The sequence below is a fragment of the Cavia porcellus genome, unplaced genomic scaffold, assembly GCF_034190915.1.
Source record: "Cavia porcellus strain 051 isolate PalLab524CR breed Dunkin Hartley unplaced genomic scaffold, mCavPor4.1 scaffold_11, whole genome shotgun sequence".
NCBI classification, from domain to species: domain Eukaryota; kingdom Metazoa; phylum Chordata; class Mammalia; order Rodentia; family Caviidae; genus Cavia; species Cavia porcellus.
This window is the reverse complement of record NW_026947494.1, coordinates 11590477-11603098: the sequence shown is the minus strand read 5'-3', so window position 1 is coordinate 11603098 and position 12622 is coordinate 11590477. Positions and strand designations below refer to the sequence as shown.

The window sequence follows — 12622 nt, the reverse complement described above, 5'->3', positions numbered from 1 at the left end:
ACACATTGGGGTAATTCAGCACTGAAATGCAAAATGCCAACTTTTTAAAATACATCATTTAAAGAGATCCAAGCCATATTATAAACCTCAGGTTGGTGAAAGTATTTCTTGGAAAGATTTGAAACTAGTGTTTTGATATCTGGCTTTCTGATTACCTAGTCTGGAAGTTAGAAGAGCTTATGAGAGACTATCAGAGTCAGAAAAACTATCTCTAGTAGATAGAAAATATAAACAACCTAATATAAACAACCCAAAGAGAAAAACAGGCAAAAGACACAATCCAGAGGACACAAGAACTAGTGTAAGTTTTAGGTTGACAGCTATTTTTACACTATTATACTTTCAGAAATAGCAGCAATCTGCCCTGGTTCAGCCTATTAGGGCAGGATTGCCTGGGGTGCATCCTAACAGTAGAGTCATATGCCCTGCTGCTCCCTCTGGCCGAGGTGTCTGAGCCAGCTAGACCACATCATGGGAGCCTCTGATAGCATCCCACAGTCTTACAGGTGGCCTCAGAACCCCATGCATTGCCCCTTCATGCAGCAGAACTAAAAATGAGCAGTCCTGGGACACCGCCAGATGAGAAAGACACCCAAATGGACCACCACTGGTGAGGCCAGCTCCGAATAACACTGTCATGTAAGTGTTTTTCAAAGAAATTTAAGTTACTGAATAACTGATGTTGGTTCTATATTAATACTATGACTTCAAACAAGTCCCTTTTCTTTAGAGTCAGTTTCTTCATCTCTAAAATTAGAATGAAGTCTACCACCAGTAGTCTTAACCCATATCTAAAAATATAAAATGACATGGGAACTTACGACAGACGGTTCCAAAGACCTGAATGTGTGCGCCCCGGCCGTACCTTTTTCATACATGTGGCTTTCTGCGTATTGCCCCTCCACTCCTTTTTGCAGTAGTCCATTATGTCCATTTCAGGAGCCACACTTAATCTGGGTTCTATTAAAGAATCAAAAACAAAAACAAAAAAAGGTAACGAACCAAAGACGATCAAAATAGTGGCACGGCTTTACCTATGGTTCGCCCTTCCCACCTCACGCTCTCTCACTTCCTTTAAAAGGTCCAGATTCCCCCACTGCCTACCCACGAGGCCAGACCACCATCGCTGCACCCAGAGGAAGGGCATGGTGTCTCAGTGGGTCCCCTCTTGTCACCAGGGCCTCCAGACTGTCCTCCATGAGGCGGCCAGCCAGGGATCCCAGTTAAAGCCTGAGTCAGACGACAGTGGTCTCTGGATTCAGGGCATTGAGGGCCTCCTGCCTCTTCCTCATGGGAGAAAGCCACCACCTGACTGGCACCCCCAGAGAGCCCCACTCCCCGCAGCCCCAGCCACAGCCCTCCCTGGGCTCTCTAACACTGCTGGCCACTGGCCCGAGGCAGCAGCCCCCCGTGTCGTGATGCTATCACAGCTCCACATACCATCCTTTGCTTCTCCTGCTGGTTCTCTCCTCTCAGTGTTTATCAACACCTGGCACATTTTTATGTAACCCCATACACACACACACACACACACACACACACACACACACACACACACAACCACACACAAACATAATGAAACAGGAGCCCCTTGAAGACGAAGCCTCATCCATGAGAAGGCACTCCTACAACTCGTAATTAGGGACTTACATCTACTGCACAAAGAGACAACCTGTAGTGTAACAAAAATACATTTAACTGTCTATGACTTATATATCTATCTATCCTGCCCTGATCCCAAGTAATCAAAACTAGCAAAGCTCTCATTGTTAGCTGATCCACAGACTTCATTTGACTCTAACACATTACCCAAAATTATAAATACAACTCATGATCAAATAAATATTACAGGTTTTAGAAGCAAAAAAGGTTTTCAGATTTTCCTTATTTAACTTACATGTGGGGATTTAACCTATTTTTGAGGTGTATGTATACACACACATGCAAATGAAGAAAATGAAGTAAATTCCTGGGTACCTCCTGATTTCCTTTGTAAATTATTAGAAATAAGGATATGAGTGAACATTTTGGAACTTAAACCCAGAATTTATTTACTGAGGAAGTTATATATAAACATGTTTTTTGAGCTTGATTCACCAAATAGTTACTGAGTGTGTCTGGAATATGTCAAACCCTGAGCTAGGAACTGAAACTCAGAAGCAATGAAGATACAGACTCTGCCCTGAAGGGCCTCACAGACTACTGACAAAGACCACAGGCACTCGAGCCAGGATGTGACGGATGCCAGGATGGCCAGGGCACACCCGGCAGCCAGAAACCCTCCCTGCAGCTTAAGGAAGTCAAATCTTGTAAACTAAGAATCGCCTACTTTCAGTCGGGCTGGTGGTACACGCCTGTTATCCCAGCTCTCAGGAGGCTCAAGCAACATGATCGCTGCAAGTTCAAAGCCAGCCTGGGCTACGAAGTGAGTTCATGGCCAACCTGAACTGCATAGTGAAACCTTGTCTCAAAAAGACCAAAAAAAAAAAAAAAAGAATTACCTACTTTAAAAAAATTACTCACTCTGAATCCTTATCTTTTCATGAAGAAAATAAACCTTTTACATAAAAGGAAAAAGTATACATACATTAGGATTAGCTTAAAAACCAAACAGACCCACGAGGTGTATGCAGACACCACCTACACCAATGTTATACAACCAATCCTCTAAAGGCTTTGCATCTTCTAAATTCAAGAAATATTTTGTGTCCGCTTAGTGTGGGGAAGTGTTTTGTACCCGCCTTTCCACTTACCTCCCCCAAATCAAGAAGAACTATAAATGTACACACAGCAAGGACATACTTCCTGCTTCCCTCTCTGCTGCCAACTTACGTGCATACAAACACATACACACCCAGGACCTGGCCTGCAGGGAGGCGCTATGGGCTCACACACACAAGAGGTTAAGCCACAGGTCACCATCTCACACTGAATCAGAGCCCAGCATGACCTGCGGGGAGGCGCTATGGGCTCACACACACAAGAGGTTAAGCCACAGGTCACCATCTCACACTGAATCAGAGCCCAGCATGAGAAGGAGGGACAGGAAACTGGGTCCCAGCATAGCTGGCAGCATCAAAACCCTGCCTGAATTCCCATCTGGCCACTGCTCTGAGGAGGAGGACTTCAGAAGCCACTGCATGCCCGACCAGGCTGTGAGCAGGAAGGGAAGGCCACTGTGGGCAACAGTCCCTTTAACTACCAACTGCAGGCTCTGACTTCTGTTTCTTGGAAAGAATATATCTACACACAGAGTGATAAACAATGAAGCTGAAATAACCAAGGAGTTTGGTCCTTGATGACCAGATGAGTGACAGACATAAGGATCAGACCCCGGGAAGGTGGAAAATTAACATCCCTCTGGAAGGCTGGGACCCTCAGCAGGTAGACTGGAACAGGAACCTCAAACACTTTCTGACCTGGGGCAGAAAGGAAACAATGTCAGCTTTAACAACAAAAGTTTCTATTAAAACCACTCAACTTCACCATGCGCAAAAGCCACTGAAGACAGTGACTCAACTAAGAAGTTGGCAGGTCAGGTTCAGCCTCAAAACATGGTTCTCTCAGAGTTTTATTGGATCATTGAACAGAACTGTTTGCAGTATCATTGTTGGAATGTCCACTCTACAAGCTTTAATTTTGTGACTTGAACAATTATTTTTAAGATGGCAATATGTAATCCATTAACCAGTGATTTCCTACTGTTCATTTTTTTCTTCTGTAAATCTGTATAACTTGTACCCTTTCACTTTTTTTTTCTTTTCTCCTTAAAAAAAAAAAAAAAAACATGGTTCTCGGACCCCCTGAAAAGGGGGAAAAGTTTTTTTCCTTAAAGGAAAGAGAGGATAAGAACCCTTTCTGCCTCAGTCTGCACTCAGCTTTGGGGGAGAGGGCGCTGCCCAAGGAGGCTGATTCAAGACAGTGAGCTCAGGACAGACCCGCAGAGTGGGAAGCGATCCACTTCACTCTCGTCCTAAAAACATGTTGCAAGGGCTACAGAGGCGTTTGCAGCTTGTGTGGGGTGCAGCACTGGACAGAGAGAGTCACAACAGAGCCTGCAAGCGAGAGAGAGGGAGAGAGAGAGAGAGAGAGAGCGAGGGGGAGAGAGAGGGGGAGACAGAGAGAGAGAGAAAGCTGCACCTCGCCACCCCCCCCCAGTCTCGATGGCTGAACGCACACATTCCCCGAAAACAGTAGTGATGTGGGGAGCCCTAGAGAGGCGGGAGGGTCATGAGGCCCAGGACTATGCCAGGACACTAGGAAGAGCATCTCTCCTCTGGCCTCCACAGGGTGGGTGTCAGTAACTCCCTCTGAGGAAGACTGGAAAATACCGAACACTTACTGCGTACACCTATTCCTAATTACAGAAACACTGTGACCCACACATGAACAGAAGCCAGGTCTCAAAAGACCCAGGAGAACATGTAAGCTCTGGAGAGAGAAAGCACCTCTGCACATTATCTGTGCAGCACCCCCTCAGTTTCTGGGGGCCTGCGAAGAAGGATGTGCTTTGCTCAGAGCCCTGCAGGCCACCTGTCCACCGACCAGAGCAGGAGGACCACTGCCTGCCCCTGCCAGGGGCCTGGCCAGGGGGTGGGAGCAGCTCTCACAGGGAAGCGCAGAGGATGTGAAATCACAGAAGCAACAAACAGTGCTACGGAGAGTCGAGCTTTCTTTTTAGTCAATCAAATTCGCGTGATCATCTGTGTCCAAAGATGCACCACGGCCAGCTTCTCACCAAGTCCTTCAACTGGGAATGAAAAATGCATTTCAAGTCTGAGCTCTCCATCTAAGCATGTAAATAAATCCCGAACTGAGAGACGGTAGCGCTGAGAGATTAAACCTATCCTTACAGGCACAAAAACAACATGAATGTAATGAATACAGAGAATAACGGCATTAAAACTTTAAACCCTCAGGAAATAGTCTTCCTCTTAAGCAAAATGAAAAACCGTAAGAATCTTTCTTAGGAAGTACATCCACATTGTATGAAAACAGATAGATGGGCTTAACTGCATTTTCTACTAAACAGTAAAAACTCTATAAATAAAACAATTCCAGACATACCTGATGCCCCTCTTTCATGTATAAGCAATTCTTTCTCCTTTTCTATTTCATCTGCAGCACGGTACATGTCCTCCTCGCTGAAATCACACCAAAGTAGACATTTTCAAACACTGTGGCACTGACATTTTGTGTTGCATCACAATAAAAAGCACTTACAGATGTATGGAACACTAATGGTCTCAGTTTTCATGGCGATAATTACAAAATAAGGGATCTATCCTAGATGCTCTTGTATCTATCTCACCACTGTTCCACTTTGAAGTTAAAGTGATACATTTTAAATCATTCTACTGTCTACATGGCTCCAAGGTCACTTAATTAACATGTATTAATGCCCCAGCTACGTGTCTAGACATCTTAGCGGGAATCCATCAGGGAAACTCCTGAAATGATTCTGTCAGGTTTTAAGGATGGAAATCATATCAGAATACAGGACAACTGCCAACCTATAGTACATGTCACGCAAATCTGACACCAGCTATTCTAAAATCAGGAAGAGGAAAGCATCAATAGGACAAGTTTCCAAAGCTAAAGATCGTCTGGAGGTTACTCCTGTCCTCTAACCTTCGCAGTCAAGGGCCCACATGCTGTCGCCGCTACTGACTTCTTAATCGCGTAACAGCTTTCCAAAGTATCTGGAGTTGCCTGCGGGAACTAATGAGCCTATTAAGCACCAGAAAGGTAGAAAATCCCACTGGGCACTAGCCAGAGATGAACAATAGGACCCCGTGTTTGAAGATGTTTCTTTTTACCCAAGAGTCACCCCAAAATGACGATGAAGGAAACACCAATCCTATCTCTGCCTAAAGCAGAAGACACATGGAAGCTCCCAAGAAAAGCAGGGTGGTGACTGAGCCAGGCCAGGAAGCAGAGGGCTGGTGGAGGAGCGGCTGTGGAAGGCAAGCAAGCAAGCCCAGCTGAACCCCAGAAAGGCTTGGGAATTGGAGGGGCTAAGTCCTTCTTATGGTACACAGAGCTAAAGACAAGGAGATGAGCTGACACCCACGTAAGGAACACGCAGATGCCCAATTCCTTAAGCTCACACCACAGAGCCTCTGGGGGCCTCTGGATACCACAGCACTCAAGGAGGAGCTTATCAGAGTGAGGCATCCACCTGCAATTCCCTTATTTCTCTACAGCCCAGCACAAGTGGGGGAAAGAAAAAAGGGTAGCAGGCAGCAGTGCGGGAGAAGTGAGACTCCCTCAGCCTGCTGAAGCCTGTCCGGGCGTCCCAGCACACAGGACCAACGTCAGAATCCGCACAGCTGCCACTGGTCAACCCTGGCCCGAATCCCTTACCCCTCTCTGATCTAGCACACTGCAGTCCCAACCCCTACCCAGCAGGCAGGTCCTCTGCACCTGCGATCATCCGCTCTGCCCCACACTACCTGCCCCACCCGAGGCACACTGTGGGGGTGAGAACTCTACTCCGGTTAGACTCTCAGAGGTTAACTACTCTCCTCCCAACCCTTATTAGCTGTGACAGCAGCTTCTACAGTAATGACACTTGTCAGTGCCTAAGTGTAACCACGGTAAGAAGGACAGTAAGAGTGTGCCTGTCAGCTCCCAGAACTGCTAGAGAAACAGGCATGTGTGAAATAACTACTATGCCAGGAGCTAGCTATTCTTACTACCTCTCACATCTCGTCTCTGGAGCAGAGTATTAGGAAGCAATTGTGGGGGGCCCGCACTGGGGAAGGAATCCAGGGCCTCAGGCCAAGCGCTCCACCCTGAGGTGCAGCCCCAGCCTCCAGCCATTGCCATACTTTTCATTCTATTTTTTTCTTTCTAAATAAATGTGGGGGCGTGCTTTAATGAAGTGAGGGTGAGGGAACAAATACATCAGAAAAGGCACTTCTTCCAACTACTGTGAGACCTCAAGTGGAAGACGCGGACTCACTCACGGAGCCTTGCCAGAGTTAAAACAAACCGGAATCTGATTCTAGAACTATTGATCAAAGACCTAAAATAAAGCGCAACCAAACATGTTCATTCTTTTCTCAAAAACTGCACACCCTTAAGCCTCCTTCCTAGATTTGTCAATGAGAGAAGTTCTCATCCTCTAAAACAGCCGCCCAAGCAAATCCCACTCTTTAATATTAGCAAGAGCATGTCTCTGGGCAAGGCACTTCCTCAACCCTGCCCTCGGTTTGCTCTTCTTCAGAACAGAGGAGAGAATAGGAGATGAGATCTCTGAGCCATGCTTCCCCTTCCAGTGCTTCCTGTCTACACAGTACCCGTCATTAAAAGCAGCAAAGCAAGCCAGTGCTCTGGCTTCGCTGCCTGCGTGTTCGGCTCCACTTTGATCCCTTTCCTTGTTACTCTACAAAAACAGAATCACAACACCCGTGCCCAGAACCCATCTGACCATGCACAGAAACAAATTCCCACAAAGGCCAGAAAGAAGAGAAGAAAATGAAACAGAACAAACCGGAACTCGATGCAAAGAGAAGACAGGAGAGAAAGAGATGACTGGAAATAAAAAGCAGTGATTCAGAATTCAGTACACAAAAGTAGCAAAGCAGAAACTGATGAATAAGAGGTCTACAGTATATGCAAATTATGCAAATTACTTTGGCCACAAGTAAATTTCACTCAGAGCCTGTGCAAGAGTATTTATTTGTTAACTTCCTTGGCCACCAAGGACATGTGGAAATTATTAATGACCCTGAAAAACAATCCCAAAGCTGCAATTCTCTGATGAAAAGTATGTTTTAAACCTAAATGATAAAATAAAGCTCAAGGAACCTGGAAAGAAAGGCACTGAACAGAAGGAAAAATTAATCCACCTACTATAAGAAAATAAAAATAACAGTAATTTTGTTTTTAAAAAAACTTCAAACTTTTGCCTTAAATATCAAAATATTAAAGCTGAAAATAATAACATGAAATTATATTTAAAGGTGTGGATGTGAAATAAAAGTGTGATTTGAAATTTTGTTATGGGAAGAAAAGACAGTGGAACAATGAAAGAAAAAGGGATATCACAAAATAAAGTAAAATTGGAGCTGAACAACTCCAAAACAGGTAACTTTGTCTGCTGAGTTGGGGGTGGGAAGGTGTCCACTCTGGAAAAAGGAAAGAAAGAGACCACTAAAGTCCACAGCCCCACATGACCGGCATCAGAAGTCTTCTAGAAAACATAAACACAGCTAGAAAAGTGGCAAAGGCATCATTGTCAGTGACTCAACTTCCTGGCATGTGAGTCACAATTACATTGCTAAATTAAATTTCAGAGCCAAAAAAAATAACCCCTAGTTAGAAAATTAAGTTATGCCATTATTAAAAAGTATATTTTTATTAATGCACTATGTCATTACTTTAAAGTATATTGCAGTACACTGAACCTGTTTCTCATAAGTTAGAAATGAAATGTTTTAGTAGCAATATAATATACCATGCTGAGGAAGCTATATGATACTGCATACTAAATTATAACTGGCAACTGGTGCTGTCTTCAAAGACCTCCACACTAACAAATTTCTGAAGACTTTTTTTCTCATTATTATAAAGATGAAGTCATACTATTTCTAAAAGTAAAGCTGAAAGTTAAAAGCAGAGCTCAGTGAAGCAGAAGACATTTCTGTGGAGCTCATTTTTCAATTTTTGATAAAAGCAAAGATGTAAAAAGAATTCCAATAGATACACACAAAAGCTAACAAGACAGAACTTTAGTCACCATTATGAACCTCTGTACCAAGATGCCCTTAGCTGTCTGAAAGAACTGAGTAATGGCTTTCTTCACCTCTCTGAACTTAAGCCCTGCAGTTCCTGTTCGACTTGGCCTATCCTACTCTAACGGCGTGGGCAGTATGAGTGAGACAATCAACCAGTATGACAGCGACACATCTTCCTACACAGACACAGGAAAAGCCAAGACCACTTACCCCAGCCCCCCCCCCCCGCCAAGCAGCAGAGAAGGGTGAACAACACAGTAAATGCAGGAAAGTACCAGCACCCAGGCCAAAATTCCACCCCCTTCTCGCAAGTGGACTTTCCATGACTGGCTCTGTGTGACTTGCAGGGGTATGCAGGTAGGGACAACACAGCCACCCTCAACAAGGACGTCTAATTCCTAGACACCTCTTAGCTTGATCCCTGAGGTAGGCTTTCAGTTTCCAACACGAGAGGAATTGCCATGATTCTCCACTTACCTCCACTCTACACACTAGGAGCTCAGGCGGGGGTAGGAAACAGATCGCACAGGAGTAGACTGAGTACACCCAAGGACAAGAGTTCAACACTTTCGGGAAGGACTTACAACCCTTTGGACTATTCACAACTTTCATTATCTTGATCCAGAAACAAACACAAATTTTGCCTTCAACTTCATGGGACTTCAACCAGACATCCCCACACACAGCTGTGAGCCCCAGATTCAAGTCCTGTCTCACCCTCAGGCACAATGAGAAGCCTGATAAGGCTTCTGGAGAAGCAAGATAAGGACAAGCAGCAGACATAGCAGGAATCAAATGCCAGCAGTAAGCGAGCAGGAGATAAAGCTCGGGAGGCCTGCTGAAGTGGGGAGAGAGCTTCCAGAAAAATCAACTCATCTGACCAAATATAAGACCTCTTCAAACGTGACCCTGAATTATCCTGCGAGCTATCCCAGGGGCTTGTCTGAGAGACACCAGGCAACCACAGCTCTCAGACAACCCAATTAAGAACTAAAACTGCAATGAGACTGAGAAAATAGCTTGCCCGTGTGGTTTATGTCCCACCTCTCCTCCTGGTGAATCACAACGAGCTTGTCGGCTAAAAATCGGAGTAACTACTAGGAAACAAGCCGTCCCTTACGGCTTCAAAGAGTCATAGCCCAACACATAACTCAGCTGAAAAAGATGGGCAATGATTTGTATGCATAACTACTTTCCAGGCAATGTATTAAAAACAACTCCATGGTATATCTAAAACATCTATAGTCTTCTTACGTTACATATTTCCATCTGCAAACACTTTAATTGACTCTATCTGGTTGGAAAGAAGAGCCTTGGCGCCAATGACTAAAAAACATTTTAAAAGGATGTTACATTATTTAAATTTACACTCAAACTATTGAGCCGCACATGTTTATATGGCATGCAGTAGTTTCTCTAGCCCACAAGAAAACATTACAGGACAGAAAGATATTATCACAAGACCCACATAGTACTGCTGATTCAGAAAAAAGAACCAGGCTAGGAAGCCCAAAACTTAAGATTTAGGTTCAAGAGTTGACATTTGAAAGTTGTATCAATGCTCTTGATTTTTCCATCTAGTGAGAAGTGAAGGGGAATGGAATAATTAAAGGCAACAAAAGCAGAGTGAGAAACGACATCAGGCTGCTAATAAAATCACACACCAGAACATCTATTCCGATGATGGTTGCGGTCATCACAAATCTCATCCCTCTGCTCAGCTTCGCTAAGGAAGCTTGGGATAGCAGGCAGCATTGGGACACTGCCACCAAGCACGAGCCAAGCTGCACCTAAGGAATCTGCAACTGTTCCCTGAAGAGTGACAAGACAAACCTGTAGCATGTTTTTTAGCTTCGGCTGAAAGTCTGATAGAAGGCAAAATAGGCACCGGTGCCATAAACTTTTCCTCCAGAAAGCTCTCTTTCCCACGGTGCACAGATCTCAGATAGAGAACTAGATCCACCAGAAAACTTGCCAGGTAGCTAGAGTTTAGGCTTCAAACTCAGGCATCTAAGTGGAGGCTCAGGGCAGTGGAAGCAGCAAGTAGGAACCAGCACAGCGCAATGAGGGCAGAGGAAGAAATCTCCTCCATTGCCCTGTGTAAACTGAGATAGACAGCACACCGGTAGCCACAGACCACATCGACTCATTCCTGGACCTCTACAGTGTGTAGATTTTAAAGAAAAATGGGGGTGAGGGAGAGGACGCTATTTAAAACTCAGGGTATTTCATGCACAAGCTAGTATATCTTACTTCTTTAAATACAGAAGATCCAGCAACTACTGGCTGAAGCTTAGAGACACTCGCCATCAAAAGCTCTTTACATCCCCTAAAAACACCATGCCAATTTCTCTAAATTACATTCCTATTTCTGAGAGGCGTTACATACCTCTTACTCTCACTCCTTCTTCCTAGGAGTGACTGTTACCCATTAAATAATTATCATCAGTAAGTGCTCAATAAACGCGAATAACAAAGTCCATGTAAAGCACTATGCTAATGAGAGTTAAGTTACAATATATTAGTATGAGCCCCCCCCCAGGACTCCACAGAAGTTTAAAAGGATCAAAGTGTCTTATAAGTGCATTTAAACAAACGCACTTTACAATTTAACTTTCCAGGGAATTAAAATATCTGTCAAATTGGCCACTGGAGTGCTTTCATTCACTTTGTAAAGCCAATGTTATTTACATGTACCTAGAACTCGAAAGTATGGCAAAGTTTTACTCAAATTCCAGTCTGGCTTCCACTTACAACCACCCCCCACCCCAAAAAAAAATCCTTCAAGAAATTAAACAACTCTGATTTTCGCCGTCGGTATTGACTCTGAGTGTTTAAAAAAAGTAAAGCGCGGAAAGGCGCCGGGCCGGGCCGCGCTGGGCCAGGGCAGAGCGGCGCGCGTGGGGCAGGTGGGCCGCCCACACGCGGGGACTTGCCCTCCACGAGCGAACTTGTCGCGGGCCGCCTGCCTGCGACTGGGACGGGGGCGACCGTACTTCCTCCCCGGGCAGGGCTGGAGGACAGCGAGCGCCACGGGGAGCCAGTAAGAAAACAGACTCTCCGCGGGGCTGTTCCCCAAGTTCTGGAGCATTTCCTAACTTCGGAGAGCTGCAGATGTCAAAGCCGGGAGAGGGAAGCGCGGGGGACCAGAACAAGACGGAGGCTCTCCCACCTGATCGCAGACGACCTCCTAGGGAGCCGGGGCTGCCACCGAGGAATTCAGCCCAGCCCTGCGAGGGGACCCGAACCCACCGCCGCCCAGCCTGCGCCCCGCTCACTCACTGCTCGGGCGGGCCCCGCATCTGGGGCCGGGGCTGCCCGCTGGCCGCAGCCCTCCCTCCCTCGGCGCCCGCCTCCCGCGCCAGCGTCTCGGCGCAGCTCGCGCCCGGCCACGCTCCGGGTTGGGGCATGCTGCCCCGACTCATGCGGGAGCCTGCCCGCAGCAGAAGCTCCGCTGCCCCGCGGGTTCCGAGGTCCACGGCACGCTTCCGCGCGCGTCAGCACGGCCCGCCCCTTGGCCTTTGACCCGCGGAGAAGGGGCGTGGCTCGAAGGGGAAAAAAACTTCTGCGTCGCCTGAGCATGCGCCTGCGCAGACTGAGCCGCCGAAGCCTGGGGCAGTCCGGGCGCGTCACGCAACTACTGCGCATGCTCCGTTCCCTAGCGACGCGCTTGCACCTCTCAGTGGTGCCGAGACACTTGCAGACTAAAGCGCTGGGAAGGACTCCGGGAGCTCGCTGACTTCCCGAGAAGGAGCAGGACACGTTGTCGCGTCGGACAGTGTCACTCTGGGATCCCGAGTGAGCATGCAGTCCCTGTTTCCCCGCCGCAGGCCGGACCCTCCGCGGTGGGAAGGACCGACTGGTCCCGCTGGACACAG

At 46.5% G+C, this 12622-nt stretch overlaps 1 protein-coding gene across 6 annotated transcripts in view; it reads right to left on the bottom strand.

Annotated features, from left to right (window-relative positions):
- The window catches only part of Otulin (OTU deubiquitinase with linear linkage specificity), a 28287-nt gene extending 16038 nt beyond the window's left edge, over window positions 1-12249 (bottom strand). The window contains exons 1-3 of one of the 6 annotated variants that reach the window (XM_003466707.4): window positions 12027-12249; window positions 5068-5144; window positions 866-960 (exon numbers count right to left, since the gene is read on the bottom strand). In XM_003466707.4, the coding sequence (XP_003466755.1) occupies window positions 866-960; window positions 5068-5144; window positions 12027-12169 (315 nt within the window). In that variant the 5' untranslated portion in view covers window positions 12170-12249. Of the gene's footprint in view, window positions 1-865; window positions 961-2505; window positions 2558-5067; window positions 5145-9221; window positions 9375-12022 lie in introns of those variants that run through there. The other 5 variants (XM_063257989.1, XM_063257990.1, XM_063257991.1 and 2 more) reach the window with 5 other exon arrangements.
- Between the last annotated feature and the right edge of the window lie 373 nt (window positions 12250-12622).